The sequence below is a fragment of the Malaclemys terrapin genome, chromosome 1 (genome assembly GCF_027887155.1).
Source record: "Malaclemys terrapin pileata isolate rMalTer1 chromosome 1, rMalTer1.hap1, whole genome shotgun sequence".
NCBI lineage: Eukaryota > Metazoa > Chordata > Testudines > Emydidae > Malaclemys > Malaclemys terrapin.
The window spans coordinates 193,717,513-193,740,393 of record NC_071505.1 but is presented as its reverse complement, the minus strand read 5'-3'; the positions used below and the strand labels follow the sequence as shown (position 1 = coordinate 193,740,393).

Sequence of the window (22,881 nt, the reverse complement as noted above, 5' to 3'; positions counted from 1 at the left end):
TGGTAACCCTAGGTGCGACAGCAGTTCTGCAGGCTGGCAATGCTTCCCCCTTCCCACCCTGGCTGGCACATACGCTGTCACTCTGTTTCAGCAGGGCAGGGCTTGCATTGAGCAGTTGCTCTAGGGCAGGGGTGGGCAGACTTTTTGACCCAAGGGCCACATCTGGGAATGGAAATTGTATGGCAGGCTATGAATGCTCATGAAATTGGAGGATTGGGGTGCAGGAGAGGGTGAGGACTCTGGCTGGGGCTGTAGGTTTGGTGGTGGGGCAAGAAATGAATTCAGAGTGTGGGAAGGGGCTCTGGACGGGGGGAAAGGTTCTAACTGGGGGTGTGATTTCTGGGGTGGGGATGAGGGATTTGGGGTGCAGGAGCATGCTCTGGGCTGGGACTGAGGGGGCTGGAGAGTGGGAGGGGGATCAGAGCTGGGGCAGAGGTTTGGGGCATGGGAGGGGGCAGAGGTGCAGGGGCCGGGCACCGCTTACTTCAAGCCACTCCCAAAAGCAGCAGCATGTCCCCTCTCTGGCTCCTTCGCAGAGGTGTGGCCAGGCAGCTCTGCCCTGTCCATAGGTGCTGCCCCTGCAGCTCCCATTAGCCGTGGTTCCGAGCCAATGGGAGGTGCGGGGGGGGCACTTATGGCGGGGGCAGTGTATCAGCCCCTTGGGTGCCCCTACGCGTCGGAGCCGGAGGGGGGACATGCAGCTGCTTGTAGGAGCTGCAGGGAGCCCCGGACCCTGCTCCCCGGCGGGAGCTCAAGGGTTGGATTAAAATGTCTGAAGGGCTGGATGCGGCCCCTAGGCCATAGTTTGCCCACCCCCGCTCTATGGTTTGTGGGGCGGGTCCGTGCGGCTAGAGCGGCTCCGCAGCTCGGTGTGCCCAGCAGTGCTAGAGTGGCGCCCTTCCCGCCCCCCCCCCCCCCCCCCACGCCGTGATTGGGCTAGACTGGCTCCCCCCAGGCCGAGATTCTTTGGCGCCTGCGCAGTCGCGGGGAGGGGGCGTGGCCGGGGCCGGCACTACTGAGCTGTTGGGAGCGGACTCGGGGCCGTTTCGCGGGGCCCTTGTTGCAGGTGGGGGTTGGGCGGCCCGATGGCGACGTTCTTCGGGGAGGTGGTGGCGGCGCCGTCCCGGGCCGGGGTGGACGACGAGGAGGAGGCGGCGGAGGACCGCGAGATCCGCAGGGAGCTGGAGAAGAAAAGGTGGCGGGGCGGGGCGGGGCGGGGCGGGGGCAGCGCGTGGGGGCCGCAGGGCGCGAGCTTGGGCGCCCGGCTGTGTCAGCGCCCGGGGAGAGACGCAGCGCTGCTGCCTGAGCGATGTGGCGCTCGGACGCTGTTTGTGGTGAAAACGCGGGATCGGGCCTGAGAGCCGCGTTGTCTTTATCAAACCTAGCACGGGAGCGGGGCGAGCCCGGGCAGCCCTCCCGTGCGGAGTGGCCTGTGCTCAGCTCAGTTTCTGGGCTGAGTTTATTTTCCTCCCGCTTGTCTCTCTGGGTGTCAGGCGGGAGTCATAGCAATGTAGGGCTGGAAGAGACCTCAAGAGGTCATTAATCTAGTCCCCGGTGCTGAGGCAGGACTGGGTATACCTGGACCATCGCTGTCAGCTGTTTGGAGGGGTTTAAGATTTCCACTGCTTAACTAGCCTTATAGCTGGATTTTTTTTCCTAATAGGGAACCTAAGTCTCCCTTGCTGTAGATTAAGCTAATTACTTTGATCACCAGTTGCACATGGGGGCTTTGTAACAGCCCTTAAGGTGTTTGAAGACTATCAAGTCTCTCCCCTTCTAAACTCCCTCAATCTCCTTTGCTCAAGACTAAAACATGCCTAATTGTTTATAACCTTTTAGTTTTCTAAACCTTATCATTTTCATGTTTTTACTCTGGACTCTCTCCAGTTTGTTCTCATTTTCCTATGCTCAGACCTGCACCTGCAACTTCAGCTGAGGACTCACCAGTGCCAAATAAAGTGGGTCAAGACTTCCTGTGTTATATATCTGACATACCTGTTAATACACCCCAGAATGATAGCCTTTTTCATAACTGCATCACATAGTGGACCACAAATTGAATGAGTTAACAATAACCCATAGATTCTTTTCAGCAGTACTACTGCCTAGCCAATTATTCCCAATTTTATAGATGTGCATTTGATTTCTTCCTTCCTAAGTGTAGTACTTTGTTTGCACTCATCTTTATTGAATTTTGTTGATTTCAGAGCAGTTCTCCAATTTGTCCAGGTTGTTTTGAATTCTATTCTTGTCCTCCAAAGTACTTGCAGGCCCTCCCAGCCAGGTGACATTTGCAGATTTTATAAGCATACTATCCATTATCCAAGTCATTAATGAAAATATTGAATAGTACTGGACTCAGGACAGACCCCAGTGGGACCCCACTATATACATCTCTCCAGTTTGACTGCAAGCCATTGATTACTACTCTTAAACGGGTTGAAAGACCATAATCTTGCACCTATTTTATACTATTTTCTTCTAGACGACATTTACCCATTTTGCTTATGAGAATGTCATGTGGTACTGTGTCAAAAGCTCTACTGAAATTAAAATATATCATATCTACTGTTTACCCCCTATCTATTAGGTTAGTAACCCTGTCAAAGAAGTAAACTAGGGTGGCTTGACATGATTTGTTCTAGAGAAATTTATGTTGGCAATTACTTAGAACCCTATTCTCCTCTAGATGCTTACCATTTGATTAGTTAATAATTTGTTCCAGTATTTTTCCAGGTGTTGAAGTTAGGTCTGTAACTCCCCAAGTCCTTTGTTCCCTTTTTAAAAACTCAGTCCTATGTTTGCTCTTCTCCAGTTGTCTGGGACCTCACCTGTCCTCCATGAGTTCTCAAAGATAATCACGAATGGTACTGAGATTAACCCAGCTAGTTACTTAAATGCCCAAGGGTGAATTTAATCAGGTTCTTCTGATTTGAATACATCTAACTTATCTTTCTTTAACCTGTTTTTTCCCTGTTTTTTTCGCTTGTGTTCCTTCCTTTGTGTAACATAGGATGATTCTCACAAAAACTATTTTTGTATTGTTTTTCCAGATTACAGAGAGAGGTAAATGGATCTGACCTTATTGCACAACGTGTGTTCCTATCCATTGTTTGTTTTGTTTGCATTTAACCTATTTCTGTTTCTTATGCTAGAGAGGTCCACATCCTTTGGAGTTCAAAGTTAAGTGCATCTACTGGAAGCTTTACAGATGAGCAGTTTCCTTGCTCTAAGTTTATATTGGCGATAGGACATAACGCTGTAGGTAAGTGGTCTAGACTGAGAAAAAAGCTTTAGAAACTCTATACAATTGTTTTGTCCTGCTCCCACTGTAACTTTTGAATACTGAGCAGTAGCAGGTAGGAACATGGGGAAGGTGTGTGTGCTAAGAGAGCGCTTTTCTACATGAAGCCATGTTTGATTTTGTTTTGGATCTCGCCATGACTGTTAAACTCCCTTTTATGCAAAGGATAGCAGCAATCTGGGTGCCTGGCAAAATGGGTAGAGAATTGCAGTGCTCCTGCAGGAGGCATTCTGACCATGCTCGGGAGGGATTTTAATTACTTCCGTTTTTCATTCAGGAGATAAACTTTTAGACCTGATGTTGGTGAAGAGAACTTTCCAAATGTAAACAGAATTATTGGTGCTGTCTAAAGACGCATCATTACCTCAGAAGTTGTACATTGCTTTGCCATACTGAAAGTCTTTATTTTATTTCTTTTGATACCTGCAGGAGGTAGCATTTAAAAATACATTTTTTTAAGTATCTATCCCATATGGTTATCTGACACATCTTGAAAAATGCAAATGATCCCATAAAGATGACTTCCATTGCTCATGTCAATTTGTCTGCCACTAAGAAACTAAGAGTAGGAGCAAAGGCAGGCACTGAAGCTTTTTACAGTGGAATGCAAATAATCTGTTTTTGGGACATGTAGGGTAGCAGAGATACAGTAAGTTCTCACTTAACGTCATCCTGGTTAAGGTTGTTTTGTTGTTACGTTGCTGATCAATTAGGGAAGATGCTCGTTTAAAGTTGCGCAATGCTCCCTTATAACGTTGTTTGGCAGCCGCCTGCTTTGTCCACTGCTTGTAGAAAGAGGAACCCATTGGAGCTAGCTAGTGGGGGTTGGAACCAGGGTGGACCGGCAGCCCCCCTATCAGCTCCCCTAAGTTCCCTGTGTGGCAGCTGTCCAGCAGACTGTGAATTGCCAGGCAGTTCAGCTGTCCTTCCCCACGCTGCCCTGTGCTGCTCCTGCCCTCTGCCTTGGAGCTCCTGCTTGCTGTATGCATGTGGGGTGGGTATGTGCTAATGTCAGGGTGTCCCCCTACCCTCCATCTCCACCGAGCAGGGTGGAGGGGTGGGGGACACATGACAGGGCTCAGGACTGGAGGGAGCTTGCTGGCAGCAGCTGTTATCTCAACTTGCTGATCTACTTTAAAAGACAGTATACTTAGAGTGGGTTCAGCGTATTTAAAAGGGGCAATACGCGACACACACTCTCTCTCTCTCTCTGCCATGCTGTGTCTCCTCCCTCCATTCCTGCTGCCTTGTACAGTGTGAGGCTACATTAACAACACTGTGTTAACCCTGGAGAGCTCAGCCAATTGCTAGTTCATCATTTAGCAGTAAGGCATTCCCTGGGAAATATCCCACTCTCTGACTCCACCACCTCAACCAAGCTTCACAATCATCATTGCTGTTTACAGTATTATTGTTTGTTTAAAACTTACACTGTGTGTGTGTGTGTGTGTGTATATATATATATATATGTATGTCTTTTCTCTGGTGAAAAATTTCCCTGGAATCTAACTCCCCTATTTACACTAATTCTTATGGGGAAATTGGATTCGCTTAATATCGTTTTGCTTAAAGTAGCATTTTTCAGGAACATAACTACAAGGTTAAGCGAGGAGTTACTGTATACCTGCTTGTCCTGCCTTATAACAGCCGGGAAGCTGGGATGGGAGTAGAATAATACAGACGCCTCTCTTGCAGTCTGAGTCCCCAACAGCCATGAATTGGTAGGAAAGAGGAAAAGCTCCTTCCAGCAGCCCAAGGGTGGATTGGCACTCCAAATTTCAGAACCCTGTTTAAATCTAGTCTTGACAAGGGTTTAAAGATGTAGTGTGAGTTTGAACTAGCTACCATAATCTAACTCTCACATTCTAGGCCTTGTTTTAACTAGTTAAGTTGTACTTTAGCACTTGCTAAGCTGGTCAAGCTAAAGCATGGACTTTTTGCTTCCCGCATGGCTTTAGCTTGACCTGCTTAGCATGTGCTAATGTCCAGCTTGCCTGGTCTTAACTAGAATTTTTGAAGGTGTGTGCTAGTTTGAACTAGCTGATGTGATCTGAAACCTCTTTAAATCCTAGTCTAAACAAAGCCTCAGAGAGTGGAACATTGAGCAGAGTAGGATAGGAATTCTAGCACCTTCCTTTCCTATCAGCTAGGGATGACATCTGACTTTCTCACCAGGGATTTGCCCGTGGATTTTATTTGAGGGGGGCCCCCCTTCTTCATCTCTTAATATTGGTTTCTGATCAGTATGCTTAGTCTCTGGCTAGGTGGTGTCTGGTAAATTCTTCAAGCCCTACTTTTGATCACTTCCTGTAAATTGTGAAGTTCACTTTTGCAAAAGCAGGCAGAGCCTTGCTCTGAGTTTTGGTATTGAGGAAGAAGCTAGTACCAAAGCCATGATGATGTGGATTAACAAGATAAGAAAAGTTGCTTCACTCATTAAGGCAAAAGTGCAAGTATTATTTGAATAGTGCACTCCTGCTATTTACACTACTTGGGTCTGATTTGTTTCAGAATTGAAAATTGCATCATGGTCACTGTGATGGAGGCTTATATTGCCATGTCAGAGGTGTGTTTTTGAGATGAATGTAGCACTCATTCCCTGGGCTGGTGGAAATAGCTGCATACTAGCACGTTCCGTTTGAGTGTCTAATCATGAGAGATGAGTCTGAAAGGGAAAAGATTCTGAACATATTATCTTGTAGTTTCAACCAATTAATGAATGCAGCAGATTTGATACTGATTTTGAAGGGAGATGGTTCTCTCTGCACAGTGGACAGTGTCTGTTGCCTCAATAACAAATAAGGATCAACGTTTTTCTGTTTATTTTGTAGTATCTGATGAGAGAAACAAAATATTTCATATGTGACACAAAAGTATTTAGAATATACATAACATATATTTGATTAATATTAACTGAGATTTTTTTTTTAAATGACATTAATATTTAAGGTTACTTTCATTCTTGATCTTTCCAGGTGAAAGGGTACTAGAGTTTGTGGTTTTGTTGCAACCACTAACTTAATGTAATTGATAATGAGTTCCCCCCCCCCCAAAAACCCAACCACAAACAAACTGTAGTAATCCAGGTCAGGAGGTTTTGTGTAGAATAGTGACTTTTGTTTTAATGGGAATGTCTTCCATATCTGATATTACTATATAAACTAATACCGATGTTGTTCACAGCTTTCCTGTCCTCATTTGTTCTGAATTCTGGATGCTGGGAAGCAGTTGGCTCTGTCAAATTGTGGAACGAGTGGTGCAGAACATCAAATACAACAAGTGTTCTTCCAACAGATGCTTTCTGTTTGTTCTACAAATTAATATCTGATCCAACAGTAAGTGGCATAATATGTATGCATTTAAAAATGATTCTCTCCCCCTATCTGATTTTCTGTTGAGAAAAGAGTAAGAGAGAGTCCTTTTCAGAAAAGAAAACCAATAAGGTTGCAGTGTACCACTTTTTCTGATGTGGTAAGTTTTGTCAGCTCACTTGACAAGGTTGCTGAGACATGAGCTGCATTTCAGGAAGTTTAGGGTACTCAACTCTACCACATAGCTATATTAAATTATGGAATTCAAGGTTACTTCTAGGTGTTAAATCTGGGGGGGAGGGATAGCTCAGTGGTTTGAGCATTGGCCTGCTAAACCCAGGGTTGTGAGTTCAATCCTTGAGGGGTCCACTTGGGAATCTGGGGCAAAATCAGTACTTGGTCCTGCTAGTGAAGGCAGGGGGCTGGACTCGATGACCTTTCAAGGTCCCTTCCAGTTCTAGGAGATGGGATATCTCCATTATTTTTTTTTTTTTACCCTCAAAAGTCTAGTGCTAATAGGTGTCATATCCTGTTGGCATAAACTGGTGTAATAAAGTTACATTGACTTACACCAGATGAATATCTGGCCCTTTATGTGCAGTACAAGGAAGATTCACGGCAAGATGGAGTGCTTCATACCAGTTGCAGATGGAAAATCCTCATTGAAATGGTGGTAGTATATACTGTGAATGTAATCAATATCATGTTAATATAGAGTCACTATCTTTTTAATATGAGACAGAAAGGGACTGTAACTGAGTTGTCTGAATCATTTGTTTACAGTTCTGTCTTTTCAGGTATTGTTGTGCCAGTGCAATTGCTATGTGGCTGAGGATCAGCAATTTCAATGGCTTGAAAAGGTAAAATTGAGATTAACAGGAGTTAGGCAAAGAATTTTTCTTTTGGGGGGCGGAGGAGGGAACCTCTTAAAAAACAAAACAAAACAAAACCTCTACTTATAATGCTCAGTTATTTTCTATATTGCTTTCCATTCCCCCCCCTCCCCCTCCCTGAAGCTTCAGAAAACTAAATGTTGTTTGAATTTCGTACCAAGAAGTTCTGTCTAATCCCATTATGGCTGGTACTGGTTGTGTCTGCTGTAGTTAAACTTTCTAAATCAGTTTCCAGTAGAGAGAGCCTCTGTTCTCTCATGCGTCTGACGAAGTGGGTATTCACCCACGAAAGCTTATGCTCCAATACATCTGTTAGTCTTAAAGGTGCCACAGGACTCTGTTGCTGTTCTCTCATACTCATTTTTCAGAAACATTTGCCTTTCAGGGTTAAATTTTCCATGGTTGATTTCAACAGCAGTGAATTATTCTAACCACTTTTGAGTTATGAGAATATGGAAAAAATTGAGTGTTTTTGGTGTGTTTTTTTTGTTTTGTTTAGGAAAGAAAAGATATAACAGCACTTGTACAGGGCTACGGCTGCCAAAAATAACTAGTTTGAAACTTGGCATGGACAAAGTCCTCACTGAGGAGTGTGTGGTCTGCTTTCTTTGAGGGAGAAATGCTCAGTTCCTGCCTCTTTTGTCCCATCACTATAATTCTGCCATACAGAGAGGCTGCTGCTGGAACAATTTGCAATATTGTCAACCCCAGTCACTCAAAAGGCATGAGTCAGGTCTGGAACTATTATGTAATCAACTTCAAAATCATGAAATTCTTAAATAAATATTAGGTTATTTTTGTTGGCCTTCTAGTTTTTGAAGTGTATTGTACGCTTGGGTCATATTTTTCATGATCTTTTTTTCCTGCAACCTCATGGGTTTTAACTTTTTTTTTTAAAATGAAAGCTCAGATTCACATAATCACTTGACTTTAGGAGCTGAAGTATTAACAAACACAACAGCTGTTGCGAGGCTTAGGTAAAATCATAAGAGTTAATATTATTATGCAAATTACTTAGAACATAAGAACGGCCGAACTGGGTTAGACCAAAGGTCCATCTAGCCCAGTATCCTGTCTACCGACAGTGGCCAATGCCAGGTGCCCCAGAGGGAGTGGACCTAATAGGCAATGATCAAGTGATCTCTCTCCTGCCATCCATCTCCATCCTCTGACAAACAGAGGCTAGGGACACCATTCCTTACCCATCCTGGCTAATAGCCATTAATGGACTTAACCATCATGAATTTATCCAGTTCTCTTTTAAACGCTGTTAGAGTCTTAGCCTTCACAACCTCCTCAGGTAAGGAGTTCCACAAGTTGACTGTGCGCTGCATGAAGAAAAACTTCCTTGTATTTGTTTTAAACCTACTGCCTATTAATTCCATTTGGTGACCCCTAGTTCTTGTGTTATGGGAATAAGTAAATAACTTTTCCTTATCCACTTTCCCCACATCACTCATGATTTTATATACCTCTATCATATCCCCCCCTTAGTCTCCTCTTTTCCAAGTTGAAGAGTCCTAGCCTCTTTAATCTCTCCTCATATGGGACCCGTTCCAAACCCCTAATCATTTTAGTTGCCCTTTTCTGAACCTTTTCTAGTGCCAGTATATCTTTTATGAGATGAGGAGACCACATCTGTACACAGTATTCGAGATGTGGGTGTACCATCGATTTATATAAGGGCAATAATATATTCTCAGTCTTATTCTCTATCCCCTTTTTAATGATCCCTAACATCCTGTTTGCTTTTTTGACCGCCTCTGCACACTGCACGGATGTCTTCAGAGAACTAGAACTCCAAGATCTTTTTCCTGACTTGTTGTAGCTAAATTAGCCCCCATCATATTATATGTATAGTTGGGGTTATTTTTTCCAATGTGCATTACTTTACATTTATCCACATTAAATTTCATTTGCCATTTTGTTGCCCAATCACGTAGTTTTGTGAGATCTTTTTGAAGTTCGTCAGTCTGCTTTGGTCTTAACTATCTTGAGCAGTTTAGTATCCTCTGCAAACTTTGCCACCTCACTGTTTACCCCTTTGTCCAGATCATTTATAAATAAATGGAATAGGATTGGTCCGAGGACTGACCCTTGTGGAACACCACTAGTTACCCCTCTCCATTCTGAGAATTTACCATTAATTCCTACCCTTTGTTCCCGGTCTTTTAACCAGTTCTCAATCCATGAAAGGACCTTCCCTTTTATCCCATGACAGCTTAATTTACGTAAGAGCCTTTGGTGAGGGACCTTGTCAAAGGCTTTCTGGAAATCTAAGTACACTATGTCCACTGGATCCCTTGTCCACATGTTTGTTGACCCCTTCAAAGAACTCTAATAGATTAGTAAGACACGATTTCCCTTTACAGAAACCATGTTGACTATTGCTCAAAAGTTTGTTTTTCTATGTGTCTGACAATTTTATTCTTAACTATTGTTTCGACTAATTTGCCCGGTACCGATGTTAAACTTACCGGTCTGTAATTGCCGGGATCACCTCTAGAGCCCTTTTTAAATATTGGCGTTACATTAGCTAACTTCCAGTCACTGGGTACAGAAGCCAATTTAAAGGACAGGTTACAAACCTTAGTTAATAGTTCTGCAACTTCGCATTTGAGTTCTTTCAGAACTCTTGGGTGAATGCCATCTGATCCCGGTGACTTGTTAATGTTAAGTTTATCAATTAAACCACCTCTAGTGACACTTCAATCTGTGACAGATCCTCAGATTTGGCACCTACAAAAGCCGGCTCAAGTTTGGGAATCTCCCTAACATCCTCAGCCGTGAAGACTGAAGCAAAGAATCCATTTAGTTTCTCCGCAAAGACTTTATCGTCTTTAAGAGCTCCTTTTGTATCTCGATCATCAAGGGGCCCCACTGGTTGTTTAGCAGGCTTCCTGCTTCTGGTGTACTTAAAAAACATTTTGTTATTACCTTTGGAGTTTTTGGCTAGCCGTTCTTCAAACTCCTCTTTGGCTTTTCTTATTACATTCTTGCACTTAATTTGGCAGCGTTTATGCTCCTTTCGATTTGCCTCACTAGGATTTGACTTCCACTTTTTAAAGGAAGTCTTTTTATCTCTCACTGCTTCTTTTACATGGTTGTTAAGCCACGGTGGCTCTTTTTTAGTTCTTTTACTGTGTTTCTTAATTTGGGGTATACATTGAAGTTGGGCCTCTATTATGGTGTCTTTAAAAAGCGCCCATGCAGCTTGCAGAGATTTCACTTTAGTCACTGTACTTTTTAACTTCTGTTTAACTAACCCCCTCATTTTTGCATAGTTCCCCCTTTTGAAATTAAATGCCACAGTGTTGGGCTGTTGAGATGTTCTTCCTACCACAGGGATGTTGAATGCTATTGTATTATGGTCACTATTTCCAAGCGGTCCTGTTATAGTTACCTCTTGGACCAGCTCCTGCGCTCCACTCAGGGCTAAATCTAGAGTTGCCTCTCCCCTTGTGGGTTCCCGTACCAGCTGCTCCATGAAGCAGTCAATTAAAGTATCGAGAAATTTTATCTCTGCATTTTGTCCTGAAGTGAAATGTTCCCAGTCAATATGGGGATAATTGAAATCCCCCACTATTATTGAGTTCTTAATTTTGATAGCCTCTCTAATTTCCCTTAGCATTTCATCATCACTATCACTGTCCTGGTCTTTTTACTTGTGTAAAAAGAGTTTGTAGCAGTCTCAGTGAGGCAGAAAGGAAAATAAAATATGCTTTATAGATCTGCAAAGAGATTTTAAAATTGAATTGTACCCTTTTTAATATATTTATTTATTTTCCATTAGGCATTGCAGTTAAATAGATGTTAATAGAAACTTCAGCTTTCTTTTTTGGTTAGCAGTTTGACTAAAAATCTCCCTTCTCTTCCTCTGCTGCTCCTCCCCTTCCTCCTCCTCCCTCCCTCCCGCCACCCCCTCCTTCCCGCCATTGCTCTGCCTTCAATCTCAATGCAGATTTTTTTTGGTTATATAAGTGCACTCAAAAACAAAACTGTGTAAAACTTTAGAGCCTACAAGTCCACTCAGTCCTACTTCTTATTCTGTCAATCGCTAAGACAAACAAGTTTGTTTACATTAACTGGAGATACTGGTGCCCATTTCTTATTTACAATGTCACCTGAAAGTGAGAACAGGCATTCACATGGCACTTTTGTAGCCAGCATTGCAAGGTATTTACATGTCAGATATGCTAAACATTCGTATGCCCCATCATGCTTTGGACACCATTCCAAAGGACATGCGTCCATGCTGATGATGCTCATTACAAAAATAATGTGTCAATTAAATTTGTGACTGTACTCCTTGGGAAGAGAATTGTATGTCTCCTGCTCTGTTTTACCTGCATTCTACATATATTTCATGTTATAGCAGTCTCCGATGATGACCTAGCACAGGGGCTGGCAAACGTTTTGGCCTGAGGGCCGCATCGGGTTTCAGAAATTGTATGGAGGGCCAGTTAGGGGAGGCTGTGCCTCCCCAAACAGCCAGGCATGGCCCTGCCCCTGCCCCCTATCCGACCCCCACTGCTTCTTGCCCCCTGACGCCCCCCCCGGGACCCCTGCCCCATCCACCCCTGCTGCTATCTGTCCCTGACCACACCCAGACCCCCCACCCCTAACTGCCCCTTACACCGCCCCATCCAACCCCCCCCCCCTTCCTGACTGTCCCCCTCAGGACCCCTGACTCATCCACCCACCCCTTCTCCTTGTCCCTTGACTGCCCCTGGAACCCCCCACCCCTGCTGCCCCATCCAACCCCTCCTCTCATTCCTGACAGCCACCCCAGGACCCCTGCTCCATCCATGACCCCTGCTCCCTGACTGCCCCCCGCCACCCCATCCAACCCCTCTTCTCCTTCCTGACTGCCCCCCCGGGACCCCTACCCCATCCAACCACCCCTTCTCCCTGACCACCCCCGGAACCCCCGCCCCCATTCAACCCCCCTGTTCCCCGCCCTCCGACTGCTCCCACCCGTATACACATCCCCGGCTCCTGACCACCCCTCGAACTCCCCTCCCCTTTATCCAACCCCCCTCCACTGCTCCCTGCACCCTTACCACGCTTCCTGGAGCACCAGTGGCTGGCAGCGCAACAGTCGCGCTGCCCGGCTGGAGTCAGCCATGCACCAGGTCAGGCCAGGCTCTGCAGCTGCACTACCCCAGGAGCTCATAGCCCTGCTGCCCAGAGCATTGCGCCCGCAGCACAGTGAGCTGAGGCTGCGGGGGAGGGAGAGGCTGGGGGCTAGCTTCCCGGGCCAGGAGCTCAGGGGGCAGGTAGAATGGTCCTGTGGGCCGGATGTGGCCCACGGGCCATAGTTTGCCCACCTCTGACCTAGCACATGTTCATTTTAAGAAAACTTTCACAGCAGATTTGACAAAATGCAAAGAAGGTACCAATATGAGGTTTCTAAAAATAGGAATAGCACTCGACCCAAGGTTTAAGAATCTGAAGTGCTGTCCAAATCTGAGAGGGACAAGGTGTGGAGCGTGCTTTTAGAAGTCTTAAAAGAGCAACACTTTGATGTGGAAGCTACAGAACCCGAACCACGAAAAAAGAAAATCAACCTTCTGCTGGTGGCATCTGACTCAGATGATGAAAATGAACATGCATTGGTCTGCACTGTTTTGGATCGTTATCGAGCAGAACACATCAGCATGGATGCATGTCCTCTGAAATGGTGGTTGAAGCATGAAGGGACATATGAATCTTTAGTGCATCTGGCATGTAAATATCTTGAAATGCCAGCTACAACAGTGCCATGTGAACGCCAGTTCTCACTTTCAGGTGACATTGTAAACAAGAAGCGGGCAGCATTATCTTCTGCAAATTGTAACCAACCTTGTTTGAGTGATTGGCTGACCAAGAAGTAGGACTGAGTGGACTTGTAGGCTCTAAAATTTTACATTGTTTTATTTTTGAATGCAGTTTTTTTTTACATAATTCTACATTTGTAAGTTCAACTTTCATGATAGAGATTGTACTACAGTACTTGTATGAGGTGAATTGAAAAATACTTAAAGTGCAAATATTTGTAATAAAATATAAAGATAAAGTGAGCACTGTACACTTTGTATTCTGTGTTCTAATTTAAATCAATTTATTTGAAAACGTAGTAAACATCCAAAATGTTTAAAAATGTTATTCTGTTGTTTAACAGTCTGATTAATTGTGATCAATTTTTTTAATTGCTTGACAGTCCTAATTCCTATTTTTTCTGCAACATTGTTACTTGAGGTCAAAATAAACAACCTTAAAAATTCCCAGGCTGCCCCTAGAAGTTCTCAACAAATTTTAACTTCACATAGGAGGAAATGAGAAATCTAAAATGTGGAAACAAGAAAAAAGAATTAATTAGATATTTATGGAGTATCTAGCAAATAGATATAACTTGGAAATGTAATCTGAAGGCTGTTGCTTAATTTACACAATCATTCTGATTTCATATGGATTCCTTTCCCTATCCACTCTCACATTAGAAAAAGGAATCGTTCAAGTTTCTTTGTAGAAAGGGCCAAAAATCTGAAGCCTACAGAGCAAGTCAGTAGATTTGACAGATATGTAATTATCTCCTCCTGTTTAGTAGTTTTTTTTTTTATTGAAGCAACACAGTAATCCCTGTTTTTGAGGGTGTGGTAGAACTGTCAATTAACTTCATATATCTGAGAGAAACTACTTTTTTGCCATCTGAACTAAAATGAACCCAGTCTTCTGTAATTGGACTTCATTCCTGTATTAGCATAAACCTCACTTATGCTGGAATTAATATTTTCATTCCAGGTTTTTGGCTGTATGCGGGAGGAGGATCTGCAAGTAACCATTCTTTCGACATGTCCTGTAACTGATTATAAAACCCCTGAATCCACTTTAACGCTTCCTTCTCCTTTTCTGAAAGCTTTAAAGACAAAAGAATTCAAAGAGATCGTCTGTTGTCCACTGCTGGAGCAGCCAAATATTGTACAGGGTCTCCCTGCTGCTGGTATTATGCAACTTCATTTATATTCTTGCTTTTTTTTTTTTTTTTTTTTTTTTTTTTTTTTTTTTTTGCTGCATTGCAAGGTCATGTTTGTGTCCTATGCTAACCATTGACATTTATTGGTGAATGTTAATTTTGAACTGCATAACGTTTCACTGATGATCCTAATTTTAAGTTTATCCTCCAATATATAATTTAGTGAATGAGCCAGGAAGATAACATTGTGAAAATTAATTCAGAACACTTGGCATCTTACACATCAGTATGTAAAAGTGCTGATGTATACAAAAATTATGTTCTGTAATTAACAGCTTATATTGCGTAACATTACATCTTACAGTATATCTTGAACCAAGAGGCACCCAATGAAATTAGCAGGCATAAGCAAGTACTTCTTCACACAACGCAGAGTCATCCTCTGGAACCCTTTGCCAGGGAATGTTGTGAAGGCCAAAAGCATAACTGAGTTAAAAAATAATTAGATATGTTCTTGGAGGGTAGACCCTCAATGGCTATTAGCCAAGATGGTCAGAGACGCAACCCCATAGCAAAATGGTATATTACTTAAATTGAAAGCGATGTTATGCAGTGTGGATTAGATTACTTTGATGTAACAAGAACAGGAGTACGTGTGGCACCTTAGAGACTAACAAATTTATTAGAGCATAAGCTTTCGTGGGCTACTGCCCACTTCTTCGGATGCGTGGGCAGTAGACCATGAAAACTTATGCTCTAATAAATTTGTTAGTCTCTAAGGTGCCACACGTACTCCTGTTCTTTTTGCTGATACAGACTAACACGGCTGCTACTCTGAAACCTGTTTGATGTAACAGTCTTTTCTTTTTGGTTATATTTAGTTCTGAGTTATTGTCAAGTATGGCAGATTCCTGCAGTGTTGTATCAGTGTTACACGGATGTCATCAAACTGGACACTGTTACAATTGAAGCATTCAAGCCTGTGCTTTCTTCTAAGAACCTGAAGAGTTTAGTCAAGGTAAAGCTTAATTTTAAAGATTAGTGGAAAGTTCTATCTCTTGTAGTATTGGAGTGTCTGAGGTTGTAGACTAATCAGACTTAAATGTATAGTATTTGAGAGAGAGACAAACTTGGATTAACAGACCATCCTTAATATAAACCTTAGAAACTGGAACACTTGAATGCCTTAAACTGCTTCCATCTGTGATTAGTCTCTTAGCAATAGTATGTGAGAAGCTCTGGATTCACAATAATCATTTCATTTTTGAATTTATTATCTGGTATTTAAAGGAATAACTTCAAGTGACTATTGTAAATAGAACTTCCTATAGATCTTATTAAAAGCCTCTAAGCTACTCATGTTGCTTACTGGTCCGTGAGCTAAATATCTTACCACTGTGCATCCATAGTCAAAATGGTGTTATTCTGTTAGCTGTGTATCAGATTGTAGGGATATTAAAGAAGGTACTAACAGTGATTCCCCCAAGTGACAGGTTTTTATTCTATTGGTATAACAAGATGAGAGCCATTCTAGATACCATTTAAACATTATTTTGAAAATGTTAATTTTTTTTAGTTGTATCAACTTCTTTTAAACCTGAAAGAGTACAGACTTCAGGGACATATTAATCATAAAGGGCCAGATTTTTAAAGGTATTTTGGCCTTGGTATGCTCAGTATTGCAACACAACTGATTTAGGAGCCAAAATCTCATTTTCAAAAGGGATTTAGGAGTCAAAGTCCCCATGACTGTCAGGTGCTCTATCCGCTAGGCAACACTGTCTCCATCAGCAAGCAAAAAGTTGAGTATTTTCCTTTTTTAAATGTTTTGAATGAACATGTTTACAGAATGGCTTCTGTAAAGTAGTTGCCCTGGTTTTGCCAGTTGAACTTGAGTTTAAATGGAAAAAGTGATTGGTAGGAGAATCTTTGAAATGGGCTGTTTTCAGCTGTGACTGAGATGCAAATTCCAGCTGTCAGACACCACCTATGAATTTTAGCATCCAACAAGGCTTCTAAATTGATATCACTTTGTTGAGGGGAAATAAAAATGCAGCCTCTTCCCTCTCCCTTTTATGGGTGTAACTATTTGAGCGAGAGAATACAGGTTAACAAGTCCTAGTGTGTGATTAAACTGAACACTCCTTTGGAGCTATCACTAGCTCTCTAGATACTTTTTCATAACACCTGACCCTTATTTATACAGTAACTCCTCACTTAAACTTGTCCTGGTTAACATTGTTTTGTTGTTACGTTGCTGATCAATTAGAGACCATGTTTGTTTAAAGTTGCGCAATGCTCCCTTATAATGTTGTTTGGCAGCCTCCTGCTTTGTCCGCTGCTTGCAGAAAGAGTAGCCTGTTGGAGCTAGCTGTGCTGCTCCTGCTCTCTGCCGTGGAGCTGCTCCTGGGACACTCCTGCTTGTTGTACAAAAGGGCGGGGGGGGAAGAGGGGTGCTAATGTCAGGGTGTCCCTCTCTGCCCCCCGCCCCACAGAGCAGGGTGAGGGGACACAACAGGACTCAGGATGGAGGGAGCTTGCTGGCAGCAGTTGCTATCTCAACTTGCTGATTTACTTAAAAAGGCAATGTGTTGTGATAAAGTTCTTCCTCTAGCTTGGTGGGTCCTGCGCTTATTGGTGGATTTGCTCACTTCAGAGATTCACCTTGTAGGTCGGGAAACAGCCCAGAGACCTTCCCCTCTGGTAGAAGCCACAGTCCAGGTCAATGCCTCCTCTGTCTGATCAGGAGTTGGGAAGTTTGGAGGGAACCTGGGCCCGCCCTCTACTCTGGGTTCTAGCCCAGGGCCCTGTGAACTGCAGCTGTCTAGAGTGCCTCCTGCAACAGCTGCACAACAACTACAACTCCCTGAGCTACTTCCCCATAGCTTCCTCCCAACACCTTCTTTATCCTCATCACTTTTCTCCAAGTGTCTGATGATGCTTGTATTCCTCAATCCTCCAGCAATATACCTTCTCACTCTCAGCTCCCAGTGCCTCTTGCTCCCAGCTCCTTGCATGCACGCTACAAACTGAACTGAGGTCCTTTTTAAACTCAGGTGCCCTGATTAGCCAGCCTGTCCTAATTGATTCTAGCAGTTTCTTCTCAATTGGCTCCAGGTGTCCTAATTAGCCTCCTTGCCTTAATTGGCTCCAGCAAGCTCCTGCTTGTTCTGGAACTGCCCTTGTTACCTTACCCAGGGAAAAGGGATCTACTTAATCTGGGACTAATATATGTGCCTTCCAACACTCTCCTGTAGCCATCTGGCCTGACTCTGTCACAGTACTTAGAGTGGGGTCAGCCTACTTAAAGGGCCAATGCATGTGTGTCTCATGCAAATAGTGTGTATCCCCTCCCTCCATTCGTGCTGCCTTGTAGAGCATGAGGCTATGTTAACAACACTGTGTTAACCCTTGAGGGCTCAGCCGAGTGCTAGTTCATCATTTAGCAGTAAGGCATTCCCTGGGAAATATCCCACCCTCTTCCACCCTCTGGCTTCACCACCTCAACCAAGCTTCACAATCATCATTGCTGTGTACAGTATTAAATTGTTTGTTTAAAACTTATACTCTGTGTGTGTGTGTGTGTGTGTGTGTGTGTGATATATAACATTTTTTTTTTTTTTGTCTGTTGAAAATTTTTTCCCTGGAACCTAACCCCCTCCTATTTATTCTAATTTTTATGGGGAAATTGGATTCGCTTAATGTTGTTTTGCTTAAAGTAGCATTTTTCAGGAACATAATTACAATGTTAAGTGAGGAGTTACTGTAGTTAATGTTTTAATCATATTGCTGTTAACTGTAATAAAGTTTTGAGTGTGTAGGAAAGAGTATGATTGAACTGTTGTGTAACCTACTAGTAATGACTATTTCTTTATTTTACTAGGATATGTCCAAAAGCACAGAGATACTGAAGAAATTAGTGACAACCAATGAAATTCATAACAACATCTATACATAAAGATAAAGTCGACACTTATCACCAACCAGTACATTCAAGTCTGAAGAGCACTTTTGTCAACTCCAGTTGCTTATTTGAAGATATTTTGGAATTATAGCTGCTGCTTTAAAAGTGGAATAAATCCTAATAGATTTTTTTATATTTTGAGATACTCTTTATTTGAGCATTTTTCAATGCCTAGAGTGACTTAACACATGTCAAATTTTCTTGCTTCACTAGATGGGAGTATATTTTTAACAGTTTATTAACCCAAAGAGACGACTTGAGGATGAAATGCACATTTTTCCCTTAAGTGGATCGAATGACTTGTTTTAAATATACACGTGCTATAGTCAAAACAGAAAAGTAGGTTTGATTGATGTCTAATGATGTCATACTTCGTTAAATTTATTTTGAGTTGTCTTAAAAATCTATGTGGGTGATCTGAATAAAGATACTCAGAAGTTCTCAAATTTTATATACAAAATATTTATGTTAAAAATACCATGGTAAAGACATATTTGGAAACCTACTTATGTGTAAAAATACAATTCAGGATTCCACCATTTGCATTAGTAAAAGTGGTGGGAACATGGAATTATCAGCTATCTGGAAGCAGATGAAATATGTGACTCCATTTTTACTTCACTTTGGAACTTGCCTCAATATTTTAGCCACCTTTCTCTTACATAAAGAGAAATTATACTTTATGGTAGTCAGAAATTTTGCAGGTCAAAACTGTTTCAATAAGCTTTTAATCTTAACAGCACCTAGCACAATGTGGTCCATGACTCTTAAGTGCTGCAGTAATACAAAGAAGAAATAATAATCAAAACTGACTTTTAATCTTAAAAGTCTGTTTACATCCATACAATAAAAATTTGCTTCAACCGTTTTAACTGAGTTGACAAACGAGTAGTAAGAACAACAGTCACCTTTATGCTGAATAGGAAATTTTCAAAGAGAAGCAAATAGTTTAAATCTTCAGTATTTAAAGTTGAAATGATTTTAGAGGTTAATATTTTAAGAACCTATGGTTTATAATGTTGTTCTGACTGTTTTTAAAATTAAATATTGGAATTGGCATAAAGTTGCGGTACATCGGTACATTAACTGTATATTGTCCCTGACAGTGTATTCAAGATTATAATTGCAAATGTGGCATGAAGAGTTAATATTCTGTTGTAGCCATCTGCATCAGAGTGCTGTTACTAGAATGAGAATTTTAAAATGTATTTGGGTCATTTTACAGGAAAGAAAGATTACTTTCAATCTACTGTGGCTTAGATCGTTCTCAGCATAGTCAGTTTGATTTTTTTTTTTTATTGTGAAAGCTCACTGGAATATTCGTAATAATATACTTTTATGTCTTAACTGCATTATTTTGCCTGTTCTGAAATTTCTGACTCGCTTTATATTGTGCTAGAATCTCAACTGCCCCTGCTATATTTGGCCTTATAGTGTGATAAATGATGCAGGTGAGACCAAGTCTTCAGCAAATTTTATTAGTGTAAAGCCTCTCATCATTGGGTACTTTCATTTAAAGTACTGTTAATATAGTGAGAGTTTAGAGCTCAGGAAAACAAGTGGCCACCATTATATAAGTGGTATATTTTGAAACATACAAGCAAGGGGACCTTTTTTCTTTTTTTTACTTCTAAACCAAATTTTACTTAGTTTGAAGAAAACCTGTTTCTGCGGTTGCTTTGTAGGTCTGACCAGAGATGAAAATATTTTTGCCATGAAAGGATTGTTCATTGGCTACCCCAGTTGCTTGCTTATACATTTCAAATGTGAATATTGTTTATTGTAAATTGAAGATTACAGAGGAAAACCTTGAATAAATAACAATACCTGTAAACTTTTACAGCAGTGGTTTTCAACCTTTTTTCATCTGCGGACCCCTAAAAATTTCAGATGGAGGTGCAGGCCCATTTGGAAATTTTAGACATAGTCTGCGGACCTCTGGTTGAAAACCACTGTACTATGGTAAGAGGTCTTCAAAAGGTTGCTGTTAGACATAGTGTGTGGACCTCAGGGGTCTGCAGACCACAGGTTGAAAACCACCATTTTACAGAAATAGAAAGTATATTTCTAGTTTGTCTTGTTACCACTGTAGTTGTAACTTTTCAAAATAGTTCCTCAAATACAGCTGAATTTACTCCCAACTTATACTAAGCAAAAAGGAAAATTTATGTTTTTACTATGAAGAAGGTTTAAAAAAAAAAACCCCACCACTGATAAATCCGAAGTCTGGAAATCAAAGCTAAAACAATTAGAACTGGGAATCAAGTGTATACTGTATTTCTAACAAGGAGTAATTATCTTCAAATCAGGACTGGATGTTTTATAAAAGATGTGCTCTAGTCCATATTCGTCTCACTGAATGAATTACTGAGTGAGGTTGTGTGGTCTTGACTATGCAGGAGATCAGATTAAATCTAATGGCCTGAAAATATGGGTCTGATCCAGTGGAACAAATAGCTGGGCAGGGCTCCCTCCACTAACTCCACCCCTCAGACCCAGTATGCGGCCCCTGCACCTCTCTCCACTTCCACCAGGACATCACATGTATAAGGCACTCCCCCAATCTCCTGGGGTAGGGAAGAGAACAAGAGCCAGCCTATGGTTCCTTCAACAGCCCGCTACAGGTTGGATCCACCATGCTTATCCCCTCTCTTGGGTGCAAGCTCTCCCTGATTACCATGCATGACTCCAGCAGGCCATTCTACCTTTCCCACACCCCAGCCTTGTCATGCTCCCAGCTAATGCAGTTAGTCCTGTAGCTCGAGCCCTGTACTGCTGAATGGTCAGAGTTCAAGCACTATCAGTGATGCATGATGAGTTGTTACAATTACAGATGTTTTTTTACCTTTTTCCTTTAAAAAAACCCCCACAAACCTATGGGATATTACACAGCATAAACTGCTTAAAAACATTTATTAAGGTTGCAAAGTCAAGTGCTCAAAAGTAAGGAATGGCTCATGCAACCTTAATTCAGCCCCCTTGTGCATATGCATGAGGATAGTCTTGAAATTACATAATTGGATACTATTTTTTTCCATAGGACCCCTGCCTCATTAAGAACAGGATGGAGAGTGCCCAAGGAATGAATCAGAATTATGTAGTTAAGGAAGTTGTTTGTAGGATCCCAGCTTCATTTGCTCTAGAAGTTGGAAGATACATTAGCAAACAAGGTAGGAGACCGCAGGAAATGAGATGATGGGTTTATGGTTAAGGCAGGTGAATCCTACATAGGAGAACTCATTTCTAACCTTACTTCTGTCACAGTCTTCCACTGTGATGCTAAGCAAGTTATGTAAGACACAATTTTGGCACGTGGCCACTAACTGAGTTTCTTGTTTTCTGGTTGAAACAGAAAATAAGATACCTGGGCCATGGGTGATCAGTCCCTTTGTAGTAAGGTAGTAGTATCAGCAGGAATGAGTCCCAGTCGTGGCTCTGCCATTGTTTTACTGTGTCTTGCTCAGGCAAGTCTTTTTACCTTAATTTTGCCATATGTATAATAATAGTCTCTTATCTTATAGGGAAGCACTTAGTTACTATGATGATGAATACCCTAGAAAAGACTGAGGAACTAAATGCTTCTCTTTTCCTGCCTGTATTGCAAGTTTTGGATAGTGTGCGGTAAATAATGCACTAATTGAATGATGAGGTTAAAAATATTGTGAACAGCTGTTTCAGATCCAGAACACTGCGTATCCTAGATACTGAATGAGGAAGGGGGGGTCTGAGGGGAAAAAATACCACCTAATTAGACTGTTATAATGTACGTGTACATGGGGGCCAAATTGAGGTTGCACGGGCAAGCTACATTCTGGCATTTCCTAACTTTCAGTTGCTTGACTTTGAAACCTAAATAAATGTTTAAACATAGTCTTTGTAACATAGTTTTTGTATATGACAATATAGATTACAGTGTTTATTGGTGTGCTTAAAAAAAGCTATATTGTACGGGCTTTTAAATGTGTACATTTCTAAAAACAGATTCCTACCTAAACAGTTGCTAAAAGGAACATGCATAGTTATTTGGGTTTTAGCTAAGGGATTGTAGCGAGCTTCCACAGTCATATTGTCCACCTTGCGTTTTCTTCCCCTTTGGCATCAGCTGTGAGAGAATTTATGCAAAGAATATTTACTTTGATAATTACTGAAATATAGCAGAATCTCCCTTTTTTAAAAAAAACAAATCGTACATTTGGTTGACTTTTTTCGTCTTATTCCAAGCTAGTGTAGTAAGTACATTTTATTTATTCATTAACATACATTACGTACACCTCTTACACTTTTTAGGCGTGTATAAGTATTTTAAAAAAGATAAATCCCTATTTTTTTCATAACAACCCCTCCTGCAGGTTAAAACAAACACACACCACTATATTGAACTGGTACCTCTTGGGTAATTGTCACTGTAAGGAATAGCAGGTTCTCTTGAAAAAACTGCAGGAGTGAGTTTCCTG

General features: G+C 41.9%; 1 protein-coding gene across 1 annotated transcript; it reads left to right on the top strand.

Annotated features, from left to right (window-relative positions):
• The first annotated feature begins 1,008 nt into the window (after positions 1-1,008).
• Positions 1,009-20,267, top strand: PSMG1 (proteasome assembly chaperone 1). The gene is made up of 7 exons (XM_054049206.1): positions 1,009-1,195; positions 3,156-3,265; positions 6,488-6,639; positions 7,413-7,475; positions 14,292-14,490; positions 15,345-15,481; positions 18,347-20,267. The coding sequence occupies exons 1-7, from the start codon at positions 1,086-1,088 to the stop codon at positions 18,419-18,421; spliced, it is 846 nt and encodes a 281-aa protein (XP_053905181.1). The 5' UTR covers positions 1,009-1,085; the 3' UTR covers positions 18,422-20,267.
• The last annotated feature ends 2,614 nt before the right edge of the window (positions 20,268-22,881 follow it).